Source organism: Phyllostomus discolor, chromosome 8 (genome assembly GCF_004126475.2).
Source record: "Phyllostomus discolor isolate MPI-MPIP mPhyDis1 chromosome 8, mPhyDis1.pri.v3, whole genome shotgun sequence".
Lineage (NCBI taxonomy): Eukaryota > Metazoa > Chordata > Mammalia > Chiroptera > Phyllostomidae > Phyllostomus > Phyllostomus discolor.
In genome coordinates this window covers 81651345-81670705 of record NC_040910.2, presented here as the reverse complement: position 1 = coordinate 81670705, position 19361 = coordinate 81651345, and the positions used below count along the sequence as shown (strand labels likewise).

Sequence of the window (19361 nt, the reverse complement as noted above, 5' to 3'; positions counted from 1 at the left end):
AGTCAGATTTTCTTTCGGGATCTAAGCTTGTTTTTACTAAGTTGACCATTATAGTCAGACAAGAAGACAGAGGTTCAGAAGAGTATGTCAGCCTCACCCTACTGCTTAGACAAGCTTTTCTCCCTTTTCAAGCCTTCCTAAACACTGAGTAAAAGGCTCAGGAGGCAGAGCAAGCCTAGGCTGTCATCCTGAGAAAGGGCCTTTTGGCCCGCACTTGGAATGTACACACCAAGACCTCTTTTGTCCACAGAGGAGAAGTGGACGTGGCATTTCTGGAGCCGAAGGAATAGCCAGGACCACGCCATACAGAACACGCACCAGGCCTGGAACTAAACCCTGACACATACGAGCAGTGTGATTTCAAGAATCCTCTTCAAATCCCAGACCCCTAAACCGTTAAATGAAGATAATAGGTTTGTCGTGAAGAATGACAGTGAAAAAAGGGTGACAAACAGAACTTTTGAGACCAAAAGATCACTGTATCCAAGCACTTTTGTACAATGGAATTTGTGTTTAACTATCTCTTGGTTCTGATACTGCATAATATCAAGATATAACCAGTCAAGAAAACTGGTGAATGGTATATGGGATAATTCTGTACTATGTTTGCAACTTCTTGTAAAACTATAATTAGTTAAAAACAGGCTTTTAAAAAAGTATTTAAATGCCCCTCTCCACCCATTCCCTACGAACTCAATACCATACTTACCTTTTCAAAATCTGCCAGTGATCTGTTCTTGCTAGCCTGGGCCACACATTTTAATGCTTCTGTCTATGAATGAGAAAAACAGTGAAAGTGATCTCTTCTGCACACCCGTACCCCCCCCCCAAACAGGTCTCATAAGCAGGATACTATGTCCCAACAACTGGCTGCAAGAAGAGTCTGCCCCACAGCTGTCCTTCAGAGGCGTGGGAAGAAAAGCCACAAGAATACCACAGTGGCCCTGGCCAGGTGGCTCAGGTGGTTGGCTAGAGCTTCGTCTCAACACACCAAGGTGGCAGGATTGAGCTCCGGTCAGGGTACATAACAAGAATCAAGGACTGAGTGCGTAAGTGGAACAACAAATCAATGTTTCTCTCTTTCTTTCAAATCAATAAATTAAAAAAAAAATTTTAAGGAATACCACTGTGTGACAACCAATTTCCCTGTGAAATCTGAAATGAATTAAAAATACTAGGAATTAAAAAGTTTCCCCAAAAAATAGACCCCAGAAGAGCATTCTCCACAGATGACAAGAATGACCAGAGAACTGTGATTTCCTCCCATCCCCCAGACCTGATCATACCTGTGCTTTAGCAGCACCCGTTCTGCCAGGTCTGTTACAGAGTACAGACTGAGGTCTACTTTCATTAGGGTTGAGGCATCAAAACCCTACATATTAACCCTGCATGTTAAAACCCCAGAATGATTGTACAATTAATGGTTGAGGGCACCTTCTAACCTAGTTATAAAAGGCATTTGACCAAGCCATCAAGTCTCCTCCAGTCAACAAGAAACCTGTAACACTAATCATTTTAGACGATTTACACATTTAGCTCTGACTCCTGCTTAAAAGGTGTCATCAAGGTACACAGCACCAGCCCTGACTGGTGTGGCTCAGCGGGTTAGGCCTCTTCCTCAAAGCTGAAAGGTCACCAGTTCCATTCCCAGTCAGAGCACATGCCTGGGTTGTGGGCCAGGTCCCCCAGTGGAGGACAGGCAAGAGGCAGACAATTGATGTTTCTCCTGCACATTAATGCTTCTCTCCTTCTCCCTCCCATCCCCTCTCTCTAAAAATAAATAAATAGAATTTTTTTAAAGGTACAAAGGACCAAAAGGTGCTCCTCTTACACCAGCCTAAGCACTTAAATAAAGATGGTATGTCTTATACAGCAGACTCTAAAAAGAATGCAAAGTGTAGTTTCTCCCCAGCATTTGTTCTATAGACAGGACAAATGTTATGAGAAAAGTATGAACTTAGAACCAAGATAATCCAAGTTCAAAGTCTGGCTCCACCTCTACCAGTTACCTGACCTTATCCTGGACACTTGACCTCTCTTAGCCCATCTCCTCAACTCTCCATCTAGATAGGGTAGTGAGTCTCCCACTTTAGCAATACCCAGTGTTCTTTTGGTCAAAACTAGAAGCTGCTCTGAAACTTTTTCTGATATAATGCCTATCAGGACCACTTGTGGAGAAGGAAGAAATCATTTTATGGCCATTCCTCTAAAAATACAGTAAGACAGCCCTGGCTAGTGCAGTTCAGTGAATTGAGCACTGGCCTGAACACTGAAAGGTTGCTGGTTCAATTCCCAGTCAAGGCACATGCCTGGGTTGCAGGCCAGGTTCCAGCTGGGGGCCTGTGAGGAGGCAACTAATTGCTGTTTCTCTCCCTTTCTTTCTCCCTCCCTTCCCCCCACTCTAAAAACAAATAAATAAAATCTTAAAAAAGAATACAGTAAGACAGCCAATGTGTCCACTGTTTAGAGACAACGGCATTTGAATCTACAAAGATTACTTTTACTTTTGTAGTGATATTTAAGCGAAGTACAAAGAAAGGATGCTGTAAACATCTGAGACATCATCTTTACATGGGTCACACTCATAGCTACTCAGGTACAAAAGGTACCACAAAAGGTACCACAAAAGGGCCCCCAAACATAGAAAGCCTCTTCTTGCACCACATCTGAAACTCAAGGCATGAGTGGAAGGGTGGGTACTGACATAAGAAGCACTCAAGTGAGTTATCGAAACGACGTTTCTGCATCAAGAGATCTGATCTCCATAAAGCATATTTGCACCAGACCTTAACCAGGCTTCAACCCATAGAAACCAAGATTTCATATTCTGTGTATTTCCAATTTGCAAACAAGGATCCTGATAGATAAATTTCCTGGTCAGAGCAAAATGCAAGCTAGCTCAATGCAAATGCTAAAATTCAGCTCTATAAGGCACTCAAAAACCACCTGATGTCCATAAGAGCACCAAACACTTTTAGGACAAGAATTTAATAGTAAACACACTGAATGGGCTTAAGAGAAAGAAGGTGGGGAATAAAAATGCAGAATGGAGACCTAAAGGGCACTGGCTTCAGCAAGCATCACGTCTGACTGCACACTGGCCTCAGAGTGAGCAGAGATGGGAACTGTGGTCCCGGCATTCCCTACCTGCCGCCCTGCATAGCGAAGTGCAAGCTTCCCGCTCACCAGAGCCTGGACATCTTCTGGGCTAGAAAAAAAAAAACAAAAAAATTTGATCAATTGCTCCAGAACAGTATGCTTATAAGTTTAGGTGAATTTCTTTTTCTCAGAAGTCCAATGAGAATCAGCCCCCACTCCTAAACCCATATACCCCTCCCACTGCAGAAACCAGGATTTCTATACTCTAGGACAAAGCTCAGCACTGAGGAGTAGAAAAACTCCCAACATAAAAAGAAAGCCACACCAACCCTACCAAAAGCAGTTGAACCAACAAGCAGAATGATAAGTTTAAGTCAAATCCCAATATAATATCCAAAAAGAATCCCAGTGAATATCTCATTTATTCCTTGAAAATACAGATAAATTCTGTATTTGTTTTTATAAAAGGATCTGTCGTACTTGCTGTTTCCCCCTTTTGAAAACCTCTCCCTTAACCCACCCCCACTCTGCATTGGCCCAGTCAGCTGGTACTGGTCTATAAGCTATTTTCTGGCCCTTGGTCCTAAGCTCAGCAACCCTCTGGACAGGATAATTGCAGGATGAGGAGAACCCTTCACGAGGGGCTGGGAAGCATACTTATAAAATCCGTCTCCTTAATTCTGAAAGGCTAGCAAGTAAAAATGATCCAGATCACCCTCCACCTTCCCACTCTTCAACCAGCCCAGGAGGCAGCTGCTGTGGCTTCTGTGACTAGCCAACCTCCCTGCCCAAACCATCTCTGACAGAGCAGAAAACTTAGCTGAAGAATCTGAATTTTCATATCCCCAAGTAACATGCACCTACGTGTTGAGCATGATTTTGCACAGCAACATGTACTTCAGAGATGTGATGGCCTTGGGGCTATCAATGGAGTCATAACCCTCAAATGCCTCATAGAAATATGAGTATGCAGTTTTCCAGTCCTTCTCCTCTGCTGCATGGATAATGCCTGCGTATTGAAAAATAAGGAGTAAGAACCACAGGAAACAAGAGAACCATACAAGATTATGGCTGGGAAGGGCCTCAGAAATCTATCCCAACCCCATCTACTTATTCATGGGATCAGAAAAGGATAAAGGACCTGCCCCAAGTCACTGCCAGCTAGTGTCAAAGCTGGGATTAGAACCCAGGTGTTTAGCCTCCCAGTTCAATGTCATCTTGCCAATATAAATTCTGAAGGAGTTATGACTCAAAGATCCTAAAAACTGCATATTGTAACATCTTTCCCCATGCTTCTCACCCTCACTGCAGTCCTATCTTGTGGAGCCACTAAAAAAGGACAGGTTAACCCTTCATCACATCACTGTCACAGGTCAGGAAGCTGACCCCAACATCCCTGCACTACCTGAATGACCTGTTTTAATAATATTAACCATTTCATTAAGATAGCTTTTCTAAGCTTGACATTTTTATGTGTAAGCAGCTTTCATGGGAGAAAAAAATCCAACCTCTTACATTCTCATTTCGGATATTTGCCATTTATAGGTGTGCTTCTGCCTAGATGCAATCAATATAGATTTCACATAATGCCAAATCCATAAACTTAAATGCACACAGTGCAATGGCTGGTGTGGCTCAGTGGATTAAGCACTGGCCTGTGAACCAAAACATTACCGGTTCAATTCCCAGTCAGGGCACATGCCTGGGCTGCAGGCCAGATACCTAGTTGGGGCGTAGGAGAGGCGATGGGTTGATGTATCTCTCACACATCGATGTTTCTCTCCCTCTCTTTCTTTTTTCCCTCCCCTCTAAAAGTAAATAAATAACATCTTTTAATAAGTAAATAATTACACATTGAATTTTTTAGAAGTTGGGATGCTTCCAATGAGCCTAACTTTGATTGAACCTGCTATTATTTCCAACCTATGCTATGACTTGAGATAATGTGAAAATTAGTTCTCTCTAGCTTGGGAACATCTAAGGCAAGCCCTAAGATCTATTTACCAGTTTTAACTCTTCCTCAGCCCCTTAAAAAATTATATTCCTCAGCCCCATATATTTATTTACCATGGGGCTTCCCAACATTTTTCACATCAAGGTACATGTAGAAAGTATTCAGCACACTAAAGTAAAAAGATATAACCACTTACATGTGACTCCAAGAGAGCAATGCTTCACACTCCTAACCTACCTGTCACAAGCCCGTGTGTCTCGCACACCAAGTTGGAACTCATAACTTAGTGAGTTACTGAGTGGTTAAGTAACACACCCCAGCGCTTCGATCCTGCCAAAAGGCCTCCCGCTCTGACACTGAAGGAATCAGATCCTCCTTCTACCATTCTTAAATACAGAGCCTGGAGAAAACCCACCCTTCTCTGCAGCAAAGGAGAGCTCCTTAAGAATACCCAACCAACAACCCTGCTATACTAGATGAGACGAATCTCCACTTTCCCATACTTCCCAGTCCAGAGCTAGAGGTGAATAGACCAGACCCAAACTAAGAAAGTTAGGGGGGAAAAAAGTAAAATAAGCCCCCTGCCCCAAGATGGGTACATTGTTTTCCCCAACACACTAGTAAATAAGGGCCACACTGTGACTATGAGCATCATGGTTGACGAGGTTTATTGTTTAAAAAAAGACTGTCACTCATTCAACACAAATATTAACAAGAGCCTACCATGCCAAGCACTGATATAGCTACAATAGAGGAAATAAATATGAATGAGGCCCTGAAGGAAATCATAGTCTCATAGTGGGAAAGATGGTCACCAAAACAGAAACAAGGAGATCAGTATCATAAACATGTCCAAAGAGATACACCTTGAAAAGTCTGAGAGCAAGGCACTGAAGAGGGTTTACAGAAAAACATCTGAGCTAGGTCTGGAAGGATGCATAAGAGTTTGCCAAGGGGGCAAAATGAACAGGGGAATTTTGAAGCACAGATGACAAAATACATAAAGGCTCAGAAGCAAGAATACATGAAATCATCTGATGACTAGAAATAAAAACCAGAGATGGGAATCAAAAGGAAACAATGCCTTCCTTTTGAATGTCATGTTAAAGTATAATTTAGCCTGGGGGTTACAAGGAACCATTGGAGAATTTTAAACAAAGAAGTTACATGATCAGCCCTGACTGGTGTAGTTCAGTAGGCTGGGTACCCTCCCACAGACCAAAAGGTTGCTGGTTCGATTCCCGGTCAGGGCACAAGCCTGGGTTGCATGCCAGGTCCCTGGTCGGGGGTGTGCGAGAGGCAACCAATCGATGTTTGTCTCACACATTGATATTTCTCCCCCTTTACCCCTTTTACCCCTTCCTTCCCCTCTCTCTAAAAAATAAATTCTTTCAAAAAATAACATAAAATCTCATAAAAATAAAATGATACCATTAACTAAAATAGGAGATGCAGAAAAAAAATGGCTAAGGGGATAGAGGTTAGACAATTCTGTTTTTTAGTATGCTGAGACTGAGATGCCTATGGGATATTTAGGTGTGTGTGTCCATCGTGCAGCTGAACATCTGGATCTGGAATTTAAAAGAGGACGTTCTGGATATTCACAGGAGACCATTATTAGTTTTATGTAGCAGCTAAAGCCATGGAGAGTGTGGGATTAGACAGGTAACAGGGAGAACAAGAGAAAAGAACTGAGGGAAAAACACTGAGGAACAAAGTCAGAAGGAAGAGGAAACAGCAGAGTGTGACCAAGGCTAACTAATCATCAAGGGAAGAAAACGAGAGAGACAGCAATGTCAAAGAAGCCTACAGCAGTGTTTAAAAAAAGCCTAGAATATTCAACAGGGTCCAAATCCTACATCCCTGCCCCACCCAGTCAAAGGTTATAAGGGAGTTACTGACTTCTTTCAAGGAGTCAACAGACAAGAAAGGATGCTCTCAACTTTCTCAAGAATCTTGACAGAAAAGAAGATTGCAATTTAAAAAGGGGAAAGGCTGTGCTTTTTCAGCTTGGGTGGTTCAGAAACTGAGAGGAAGGTCCAAGTGGAGAAACAGACCACAGACTTAGACTGGAACAAAAGGAGAGGTGGAAGGATCGCTCTTGATAAGGGGTAAAAATGGATAGTGATACAAATTCTGAAGAGGGGGGGAAAAAAGAGGGTTTACCTAAAAATGGCTTTATTTCCTCTGAGAATTCAGATGCAAGTTCATCTCTTGACCATGAAGGAAGGGCATAATAAAAGAGCAGGGGGTTAAAGAAAGGTCAACACTAAGTACTGTGATTAAAGCTTCACATTCATCATATCATTTACTCCCCACCACAATCCTAGGAAGAGGTACAACCTATAAATAACTTAGGTAACTTGCCCAAAGATAAATTAACTAGAATTTGGCAGAACCAAGATTTCAACCTGGGAAAGTCTAGAGCTACTTGCTCTTGACCTCTCAATGACAAAACATGCCACTTGATACAATACCCAAGAGGCAAGTAGGGCAGACATGGAAATTAAGGCTACAGAGGTAAGAGCTTTTAAACTAGTCTTCTGCCTTCAACCCCAGCGCTCCTTCAATAATGATAATAAATTATAACTATTGGGTTACCCAAAGTTTGTTTGTTTTTTTTCCATAAGACAGCCCAGTAAGTGCTTAGCTGTCTTGTAACTTTATTTGAAACAATTTTGTTAGACTGTATTGTAACAGCTGTCATATCAGTGTGCATTTAAAAAAAACTTATCAAACTGGTGAATTTCTGTGTAGCCATTTGGAAGAAAATAAGCAACATTTTTGGCATATTACACTTTATTATTTCAAGAAAGGTAAAAATGCAACTGAAACAAAAAAGATTTGTGTAGTGTATGGAGAAGGTGCTATGACTGACCAAACATGTCAACAGTGGTTTGCAAGTTTTGTGCTAGAGATTTCTTGCTGGATAGTGCTCCATAGTCAGGTACACCACTGAAACTGAGAGCAATCAAATCAAGACATTAAGTAAGAACCATTAACATTATTACCATGCAGGAGATAGCCAATATATTCAAAATACATAAATAAATAAATAAATTATTGGTGAAAATGAAAAATGTGTCTTTTATTTTACAGAAAAAAACATAAGAACTTTTTGGCCAACCCAAAAAATAAAAGCCGCTGACTACAAGAAAAAGTATCCTACTACCCATGGTCTCCAAGCCCTAACATTCACATACTCCACCAGGAAGCTATCCACGACACTTGACTGAAACTGGGGAGGGGGGTGTCTTTTCTTAGCCCTGTCCTGAGGCCATCTGGAAGAATCTAACATACTTTACAAAGATCTCAAAGTGACATTAGATGTAGGTTGGTCCACACTGGAAAGAGCTGCTACCATCCTGAGCAGCAACAAAGACAGAAATTAGGCAGCTTTTTAAACCTTTAAGTAAGATCTCTCTAGGGTCTCGGCTCTCAAAATCTGATTGCCTGCTCAATCATGAATAAGCTTGTTGTTAATATACGTTTGGCAATTCATAGAAAGTTAACAGAATGGGGCAGCTAATTAGAGAAATAGCCTTCTAACTGGTTTCTTTGAAGAAGCCCAAGCCAAATCAGCCAATTTTATTCCCCGACCCCCCACACCTTACACCTGTGAAATAAGATGAGCTTTAAGAAAACATCCCATGAGTAGCTACAGACATTACCTGACTGCATATCCAAGGTGGCCTGCAATTTAGGGGGGCAGTAGATGGCATTTGCTGTGGTTCGAGCAGAGGTTAAGGCAGCTCGGGCTTTCGGCAAGTTGCTCAGGGCATGGTATGTTTTGCTTTCTAAGAGCTGTACTTCCACCAAAAGGGCTTTGTCATCCATCTTTTTCAACTCCCTCAACAGCTGAGAACCTGAAAAAGAAAAAAATATATGCCCCATTTCTTAGCCATAATCTTTTTATTTCCAACTATAAGGGAAAATTTATTTAGAAAGTTACAGAGGCAAAAGAAGGGCCCTTGGAGCTAAGAAGAGGGAAAGGTGAAAGTAACACACCTTGAGGGAGAGGAGAGGGGGAGAAAAGGCAAGAGGGAAAGTGTGGTCTCAGAAGGGAGATTGTGCCTCCTGGCCAAAATCTTGATACCTTAATCCCATAACACAGGGGTGGCCAACTCATTTTCACCAGGGCCCACATCAGTCTTGTGGTTGCCAGGGCTGAATGTAATTTTAGGAATGTGTAAGTGTAACTATTCCTTAACTAGGGGCAAGGAGCTCAGCGCTGCCGCCAGGTAGAAATAAGGTGCCGGGCCAGATAAAACAAGGTGGAGGGCAGGATTCGGCCTGCAGGCCTTGTGTTTGCCACCTGTGCCGTAACATCTTCCTTTCCCACCCTCATAAGAACACTTAGGACCCTGGCCAGTGTGGCTCAGTGAACTGAGCACCAGCCTGCAAACCAAAGGGTCGCAGGTTCCATTCCCAGTCAGGGTACATGTCTGAGTTGCAGGCCAGGCCCCCATAGAGAGTGCATGAGAGGCAACCACACAATGATGTTTCTCTCAATCTCTTTATCCCTCCCTCTTCCCTCTGTCTAAAAATAAATAAACAAAAAATATTAACAAAAAAATTAATCTGCCTTACAATCCAACAATTCCACTTCTGGGACTATACCTGCAGAAACCCAAAACACTGACTCAAAAGAATATATGCACTCCTATGTCCATTGCAGCATTATTTACAATCGCCAAGATTTGGAAGCAGCCCGAGTGTCCATCAGTAGATAGTGGATTAAAAAAAAGCTGTGGCACATTTCAATGGAATACTACTCAGCAATTAAAAAAAAAAAAAAGGATATCTTACCCTTTGTGACAGCATGAATGGACCTAGAAAGTACTATGCTAAGTAAAGTAAGCCAGTCACAGAAAGACAAATACCATATGATTTCACTTATAGGTGCAATCTAATAGGAAGGAAGGAAGGGAGGAAAGAAAAGAGAAAAGAAAGGAAAGAAAGAAAAGAAAGACTCACAAAGACAGAGAATAGAATGACAACTTTGGGGGCGGGGGGACCTGGGTCAAAATGTGAAGGGATTAAGGGGGGAAAAAAAAGCAGCAAGCCTCACAGACACAGACAACAGTATGGTGATTGCCAGAGAGAAAGTGATAAGGGATGGGGAGAGGTGGAAGAGGGTAATGGTAGAATAAATGGTGATGGAAGGATACTTGACTTGGGGTGGTGAACACACAGTACACCTGAAACCTATTATTATTTCACTAACCAGTGTCACCCCAATAGACTTTTTAAAAATAAAATAAAATTTTTAATGTTTTAAATTTAAAAAATAAACTATTCTAGTTAATATCCTAGAACTTCCAAATGACATTTTTCCATGACAGATTCAGTAAATATAAGCCATCTTCAATCCTTCTTAGTAGAAAGAATATAAATTATTAATAGGTAACTAATAAAAGTGGTCAGGTTCAAAACTACATTCATGTAGCCAGCTAGGATGCCTTATTAATTTCTACCAGCTTACTTACCCAAATGCAATGCCTCCTGGTATCTCTTCGTATCAAAGTACAAAGACACCAGTCTTGCCTAGAGAAGAGAAAAGGTATTGACTGATGGAAAGGAGAGTAAAAGCCAAAGACAGAAATCAAAGACTGAGAGCCACCGAACTGTTACTGTTAAATATCAAGTCCTGATAACAACATTAAATTCAGTCTAAAAAAATTACCTAACTCATGGTACCTCCTATTATGGGCAGTGACTGTTAACTTTGACGATGTTTCTGCTTACTCATCTAAGTTAGCAGATATGTCTCCAAACTTCAACCAGTGCAACTGTCATGACTGAGAATACCAGCAATAAGCTTTGGGTGCCTGGATAATACACAGTTGCAGAAAATACTTTTAATCCGATGGTGTTACTTACACCCATAATCTGTCTAATGCCTAGATACCTGAAATCAGTACTAATGTAGGTACATACCTCCAAAGCCTGACGTAAGAAAGTTCTTTTCTCTGATTTGGCCCATTCGATGCACTCTAAACACAACTCAACCTGCAACAGAGAAAAGAGAATGCACTCAATATTATGTTCTCACATTCTTCCCACAAACCTTGTTTTGGAGAACGGCTTTAATCCCCTCCTTAATACTACCCATGTTGCTCTATTTAATACCTGATCCACAGTGTCCTGGTGTGTAACTTATATTAAGACCCAACTAGGCTTTTCACACACAAAATATCTTTGTGTTTACATTGTGTTCCTCTGGAAAAGGGCCTCACTGTTGAAATTCCTCTTTTTTGTTATTGCTGTTTTTAATATATTTTATTGATTATTCTATTACGGTTGTCCCAGTATTTTCTCTGTCCCCCTCTGCCCAGTACCCCTTCCCTCTAGAAATCCCCTCCCCGGTTCATGTCCATGAATCACACATACAAAGTTCTTTGGCTTCTGCATTTCCTATACTGTTCTTAACAACCCCCTGTCTATTTGGACCTTCCTATTATGCTTCTCAACCCCTGAACCTTTTCCCCCATTCTCTCCATTCCCCCTCCCAGCTGATAACCATCCATGTGATCTCGTATCCTCCATATATGATCTCCATATCTATGATTCTTGTCCTGTTCTGCTTGTTTGCTTAGTTTGTTTTTAGATTCAGTTGTTGATAGTTGTGAATTTCCATTTTAATGTTCATAATTTTGACCTTCTTTTTCTTATATAGTTCCCTTTAACATTTCATGTAACAATGGCTTGGTGACAATGACGTCCTTTAGTTTTACCTTGTCCCTTCTGGACTGCAAAGTTTCCTTTAAGAAGTCAGCTAACAGTCTTAGGGCACTCCTTTGTAGGTAACTCTCTGCTTTTCTCTTGCTGTTTTTAAGATTCTCTCTTTATCTTTAACCTTTAGCATTTTTTAAAGATTTTATTTATTTATTAACAGAGGGAAAGGGAGGGAGAAAGAGAAGGAGAGAAACATCAATGCGTGGTTACCTCTTGCATGCTCCCTACTGAGGACCTGGCCTGCAACCCACGCATGTGCCCTGACTAGGAATTGAACCTGCTATCCTTTGGTTTGCAGACCAGCACTCAGTCCACTAAGCCACACCAGTCGGGGCTAACCTTTAGCATTTTAAATATGATGCGTCTTGGTGTGGTCCTCTTTGGGTCCAACTTGTTTGGGACTCTCTGTGCTTCCTGGATTTATATGTCTATTTCCTTCACTAAATTTGGGAAGTTTTCTTTCATTATTCCAAATAAGTTTTCAATTTCTTGTTCCTTCTCTTCTCCTTCTGGCACTTCTATGATTCAGATGTTGGTAAGTTTAGAGATGTCCCAGAGGCTCCATATTCTACTCATTTCTTAATTCTTTTTTCTTGCTGTTCTGACTGAATACTTTTTTTCTTCCTATGTTCCAAACCATTCATTTGAATCTTGGCTACATACCCTCCACTGCTGGTTCCCTGTGGATTTTTCTTTATTTCACTTAATGCAACCTTCATTTCTACCTGGGTCTTTCTTTATACTCTTACAGTACCCCATGATTTCTTTGGGCATCCTGATAATCAGTGTTTTCAACTTTGCATCTAATAGGTTACTTATCTCCACTTCATTTAGTTCTTTTCCTGGAGTTTTGTCCTATTATTTAATTTGGGGCATATTTCCTTGTCTCCTCAGCTTGGCAGCCTCCCTATATTTGTTTTAGTGTATCAGGTAGAGCTGTTTTGGCCCTGTTTTAGAAGTGTGGCCTACTGTAGAAAAGACATCTGTAAATTGTGTGGCGCAGAGCCTTAAGTAGTCGCCAGGGCAAGGTAACCTTTTCACCATTTTGTGGCTCTGTGTGAGGGAGGTCTCAGAGAAGGGACAATGCTGCTGCTTGGCCTTTGGAAGCTGTCTCCCCAGCATTTGCTCCCTTGCCACTCACTTCATTTTCTCCCCTTCTCCCTATATGCCACTGGTGCCCTCCCAGCTGTTGCCCTGGTGCTGAATCCCAGACAGGGTGGACCTGTATGAGTCCTAAGTCCATTGAGGGCCCTTTAAGAGAAGTCTCTTGAACATCCCACAGTTTCTTCTGCTGCCCCAACCCCCACTGGTTTGGGTAGCCAGAAGTTAGGGGGACTTACCTTCCTGGCACTGGGACCCTGGACTGGGTAGTCTGGCTGGGGGCTGGGATAGCTAACTCCCAGAGGTATCCCTCTCAATTTTTATCCACCGTATGTAAATGTTGGATTACTCGTTTTGCTGCCTCTCCGCTCCTCTGTGCCTCCACCTCTGCCCCTCCTACCCATCTGGATGAATGTGACTCCTTGAAATCCATGTTTGTCAGACTTCCACACAGCTATATTTTCTGACAAATCTGCATGTTATTTGATCTGTAGTTTATTTGTCATTTTTACTATAGTTGTATATGGAGGCGAAGCGTGTTTACCTACACCTCTAACTTGGCTGGAAGTCAAGACTCCTCTTCTACTTTTCCCAGGAGAGAACCCGAATTTCAAATATACGTAGCCCTGGAATGTAGATCTCTACAATGGCTGAGAAATTTTTAAAGCAGAAATTTCTCCCTAAATAGCAAATAGTAACAGTAATGTGTTAATGTGAATACACTGGTAATAAAGAAGTTCTCAGCCTAAGCACAAATGCCTGTTACTAACAGTTGCTTGTAAGACTCGAAAGGCCCAGATGGCTCTTCCCTTTCAGATTCTAAGAAGTGCAACTAACAAATTCATCAACCCAATACTGTAAATTTAGCTTGTATTAAAGGCAGTAAGTAGAAATTAGAATTAGCCTAACACTTAGAGGGAGTTTAAACTTTATTTAAAGGCCCTCTGAACCCCCGGTTCTATCTGCTGCCTACGCAGTGACATAATGTACAAAGTGGCTGATTTGAAGTAACATTCTATGCTGGACAGTCTACATGTCATCAAGTATCCTTGACATATTAGCTTTGACAAACTACTCATTAAGTACTGCAGGTCTTATATCACTATTGTTACTTCAAGTTTTGTAGTAAAATTTCTAATCAGAGAGTAAGATAAAAGAAACTGAGCTTCCTAGAAAACTATTTCACTAATAGAACAATTTTTTATGTAAATCCAAAGTTCTCTTAAGAGATATTGTAAGGAGAGAAAAGTTAAGGGATATAATCTAAACTGACACATCTTCTGCCTTTAAAATGTAGGTCAAAATTTAATAAGTAAAAGTTAGTGGCTGATATTAAATGGCATTTGGAAGATTTAACACTAAGAGATTCATTGAAACCATTATAACCCATTAGAGCCCCCTGGTGGCTCTAAATACAACTGACTCAAAAAAAGTCTACAAAAACTAAAAATAAAGCAAGCCAATCACAATTTCAGAGTTTTGAATTATGAAAAGCCAAACTCAAAGTAAGGTCTCTTTTCATAACATGAATTGAACTAAAAATATTTTGTTGAATATTTTAGCAACAAAAATACATGAGTCTTTAGTCCTACACACCTCGATGGGGCTAAGAAAAGCTTACCATCAGTTTTACCCACGGAGCCTTTTCAAACAACACAAAAAAATGAATGCCTAGGCTCGTGGCTCAGTAGTCTGGGCCTTTGAGAATAGAGTTTGGCCACTCTGGTGTATATTCCCAGTTAAGAAGCACTGAATTCTCCAAAATCTCACCTGTCTTCATTTCCATGACAGTCCAGATGTTAAATGACATGCCCAGGATCACCTATCAGCTCCAGGACCAGAACTGGACCCTACTTCCAGTGCTCCTTCTACCTCAAACCATCCTTCATAAATTAAGGTCAGTACAGACATTTCTTCCAGAGCAGGAATTTTTTTTTTTTTTTACAAATTAACATGAACTGCATGTCTGTTATCAATTACAGGGTACACGTTTTGCATTAACTAGAACTATAATTGGTGAACCAGTGCTTCAGTTCTAAGGAAAAAATGTAAAGGCCTTTGCAACACAGCTATTTTGTCTGAAAGGCTTTGTGCTTTGCTAACGCTAACAAATGATTGATAATGGGGATAAGGATACAAGAAACACAACTTCTGGAGGAAACCCTTACTTGAGATAAAAGGTTGATGTGGTCAAAATTAGTAAGTTTTAAATCAATGCATTTAACTATTTTTTACAATTTCTGTTAACTAAATCCCTATGGGGGGAAAAATACTATTCTACGTCTGAAATTCTCTAGCACAAACTCCTTTTTCCATTGAAATCATGTTTCAATAACAGTATTTTTTTGATGTAAGGTTTCTTAAAATGTGCCATTGTGTTTCAGTTAGACTATAGCACCCCCCCCCCCAAAAAAAGGCCTTCCCATAGGCAATTCCCTCAAGATCCCTGTTCACTATTTGGCAGAGATCTAGTTCAGCCTTGTTTCTCCCCTCCTCACCCCAATTTTCCACTCCCCTCCCCTTGTCAACCACCCTACTCCCACTCCCCCACCCACCTACCCAATAAAAATATCCTTATTTTCTAGACTCTGAACCTTAGTATTGCAACTGACCCAATCCTAACCTGAATCGTATCAGCTTTCAGAATATAGAAAGCTGACGACTGTTCTGTAGATCTACCTAACTTGTGGTTGGTCCCCAAATAGAAAAAGACAAAGAAAACTACACGCCCCCCAACTCTTGGTACCCAACTTCCCAACATAAAACTCTTAGTCCTCTTATGAGTATTCTAAAACGTCATATTTTGCCTCAGGCTTCAATACTACTATAAGAGTGATCCACCTACGACTCATTCCTCTACTTTACCATCACTCAATCAACGAATCTTCCAAGATGAAGAGTATATCCAATTTCAGCAAGTCAGAGACCCTGAGTCACCTAGATAAATGTAGTAACAATACACCATGTTTATATCTTAATTTAGTAAACTTAAGTCTTAATTCAACAAAGTATCTCCTAAACATCTACCATGGGGAAGGCGTAATCCATGAATTCCTTCAACAAATATTAGTTATGTAACTCCTCTGGGCCAAACTACTCTATCTCTGTGGAGAAAAACAGTGAATGAGACAAAGTAGCAATCCTCATGGAACATGTATTCTAAAGGAGAAAACAGATGTTAATAAGTAAAACAAATATGAAGAAAAGGAAAGCAGAAATAGGGTATTCTAAATAAGGCAATCAAGGAAGGTCTCCAAGTAACTGAGATGTAAGCAAAGACAAATAAATTGAATGAATTGGCCTCAAATGAATTGAAGAAAAAACTGTGTTAAGATCAGGCTGAGAGTAATCAAGATGTATAAAAATGCCCCAAGCCTAGACAGCTTGAAGTTATGGCCAAAAAAAAGGGCCAATATTAGAATTATAAAGGAAGTAAAAGACAAAGTAATATGGTGTGTCAGAAAAGGGGTAGCCATGGTTAAGGGCCAGCCATGTACAGGAGTATATTGGAGATACTACAGGTTTGGTTCCATACCATTGCAATAAAGTAAGCCCAGCAATAAAGCAAATCGTACTCTCTCACACAATGGAGGGTCTTGCCTTCAATTTGTAAAGAACACATCTGTAAAGAGCAGTAAAGCAAAATACAAAAGGAAAAAAATTGAAAGAACAATAACAAAAAAGGCGAAGTGCAATAAAGTGAGGTATGCCTACAATGGGAAAGGGAAAGTCACTGAGGTGCTGCAAGGTATATAGAACTTCACCTGAGTGAGACCATGTTACAAAAAAGATAACGCAAATGTTCAAAAACCACCAGAAATACAACACATACAAAATATAATGTGGATCACTGAAAGGGTTAAAATCACAGTGAAGTCAACAAGGAAAGATTTCAGAGATGGGAGCATATAGAGCTTGCTCAGCAAATAGCTAGGCATCCAATATGTTTGACACGTCTGGTACACGTCACAGAGTGCCAGGAGATCAGGCTGCTGCTGTAGGTTTACAGGACAAACCCACAATATGCCTAATTCTGCAGGCAATGAAGAACCAATGAAGGCTCAAGTTGAGGGTGAATAGGGAGAGGAATAAAATGTTAAGACGGAAGGGTTGGGGGGTTTGGCTGGGAAGGTGGAGAGATTGAGCAAAAAAGAAAAGAAAGAAAGAGAATATTTGGTAGGACATCTCTCACCATGGAAATATGCAGAGTGGAATAAGGCTTTCGCAGTAGTCTAAGTGAGAAATAATCAGGAGCCAATCTAGATAATAGTTGTGAAGAGAGAACAAATACAAAAAAGGTAGAGAAATAAACATTAAAGGCAGTTGAAGTGACAAAATTTAATAAATGGGTGAAGTTAGCTATGTTGAGTTTGAGTTACAGGTAAAACAATCAGGATGATTCATATATTTGTTTCAAAAAAAGCAAGTAACCTATAATCCACAAAAATTACTAAAAGAAAGTCCTGCTATGTGAATTAAGACCAGCACTTGATAAAAAGCTATATTGACCGTGGTTGGTATGGCTCAGTGGATTAAGTGCCAGCCTGCAAACCTAAAGGTCACAGGTTCGATTCCCAGTTAGGGCACATGCCTGGGCTGCGGGCCAGGTCCCCAGTGGGGGATGCACGAGAGACAACCACACATTGATGTTTCTCTGTCTCTCTTTCTCCCTCCCTTCCCCTGCCTAAAAATAAATAAATAAAATCTTTTTTAAAAAGGGGGGGGGAGCTATAATGATCATCCAAATTTGTTAATCATTTTGGTTTGGTTAGGCCCCTCCCCCAAATCAGCCTATATTTAAGGTTAATATAATACCTGACCCTTTACCCTAGGAAAAAGAAGAAACGGTTCTAGTTGACAAAAATATAATATACAATGAACAATAACAATGTACAAACACAGTTAAGAGAGAACCTAACCAGACATGGAGCCACATGATATAGGCCTATAAATCCCACCAGCCAATGATAGGAGAGTATTAAATTATGATTTGGACAGATTTCCACAAAGGAGTAGGAGAACTGATTGTTAAACAAATGCAGTTTTATACACTGAGTCAGCTCTGTTATGGGAGGGACCAACTCCAGAGACTAGTATACAAAGGAGCGGCTTGGATAATTAAATTTTTCTGCCTATAAAGTTCCAAGTAACATCTATTAGTTTGTTTCAAGCTAACATTTAGTCAGTCCAACCTAAAGGCACCTTATTTCAAACAAAGATGGTACCACTTTTTCATGAGAACAAAGTACAAATTTTTTTAAAGTTAGTTACATAAGACTAACATCCCTTTAAAAATCAGCTTTTCTTTTAAATTAATCATAAAAATCATCTAATGATTTGACTCAAAAGGCAGCCATCTAAATATTATCACAAACAACTTCCTAAACCCTCTCAAACAAGCAACAGCCAACCTCAGTGAGCCCTCAGCCCATGGACCTCTTGCTAAGTGGCCCCAGAACCAGCACTAGCAGCAGGGAGCGTAGAGTCACAGCTTGGCTTTGCCTGGGACTCTCCAAGCCCAGCACAAGTACCAGCCACCTCACACTGCATATAGCTCAGGCAGGGTGGCCCCATGCAGAACACAAATGGGGGCTGACCTTGGCCTGCGACACCTGGGAAACCTCAGGGCCAGCGCACCCAGTGGACAGCTACAGACCAGGTCAGAACACTACCACCCTGCTCCTCCACAGCTGATCCTCCACGGAGGGCGGAGATTGGTGGTAAGTGGTCACAGCCAGTCTTTGCAGTGACTGGCCTGTGTAAATAAATCCCTCCCATTGATCTGCCAACAGCAACCGAGGCTCAACTACAAGAGGGTGTACTCACCCCACAAAAAGGGCACACCTCCAGTACCCAGCTTGGGTGACAGCAGAGGCTGTGCCACTGGATTCCACAGGACACCTACTACATTAGGCCACACTACCAAAACACGGAGTCAAAGAAGCTCCACCTAATACATAGAAACAAACACAGGGAGGCTGCCAAAATGAAGAGACAAAGAAACATGGCCCATATGGAAGAACAGATTAAAAACTCCAGAAAAAGAGGTGAACAAAATGGAGATAAGCAATCTCTCAGATGCAGAGTTCAAAATACTAGTTATAGCAATGATCAAAAAACTCAGTGAGGACCTCAACAGCATAAAAAAGATCCTGTCAGAAATGAAGGATACACAAATTAAAATAAAAAACAATTTACAGGAAAACAACAGTTGAGTATATGAAGCCAAGAATCAAATCAATAACTTGAAACATAGGGTAGAAAAAAACAACCAATCAGAACAAGCAAAAAAAGAAAATGAGGATAGTATAAGTAGCCTCAGAGACAACTTCAAGAGATCCAACATTCGCATCATACGGGTGCCAGAAGGAGAAGAGAAAGAGCAAGATATGGGAAATCTATTTGAAATAATAGTGAAAGAAAACTTCCCTAATTTGGCGAAAGAAAGATATTCAAGTCCAGGAAGCAC

At 40.8% G+C, this 19361-nt stretch overlaps 1 protein-coding gene and 1 long non-coding RNA gene across 2 annotated transcripts in view; both read right to left on the bottom strand.

Annotated features, from left to right (window-relative positions):
• The window catches only part of PSMD11 (proteasome 26S subunit, non-ATPase 11), a 33773-nt gene that overhangs the window by 3717 nt on the left and 10695 nt on the right, over nt 1-19361 (bottom strand). Inside the window, exons 4-9 of the mRNA XM_028519784.2 lie at nt 10994-11065; nt 10543-10600; nt 8725-8919; nt 3964-4108; nt 3148-3208; nt 710-772 (exon numbers count right to left, since the gene is read on the bottom strand). Coding sequence (XP_028375585.1) covers nt 710-772; nt 3148-3208; nt 3964-4108; nt 8725-8919; nt 10543-10600; nt 10994-11065 — 594 coding nt within the window. The remainder of the gene's footprint in view (nt 1-709; nt 773-3147; nt 3209-3963; nt 4109-8724; nt 8920-10542; nt 10601-10993; nt 11066-19361) is intronic.
• LOC118502145 lies at nt 11805-12174 on the bottom strand. The gene is made up of 2 exons (XR_004904831.1): nt 12131-12174; nt 11805-11912 (listed from the first exon to the last, which is right to left on the bottom strand). It is a non-coding gene; the product is annotated as an uncharacterized LOC118502145 (long non-coding RNA).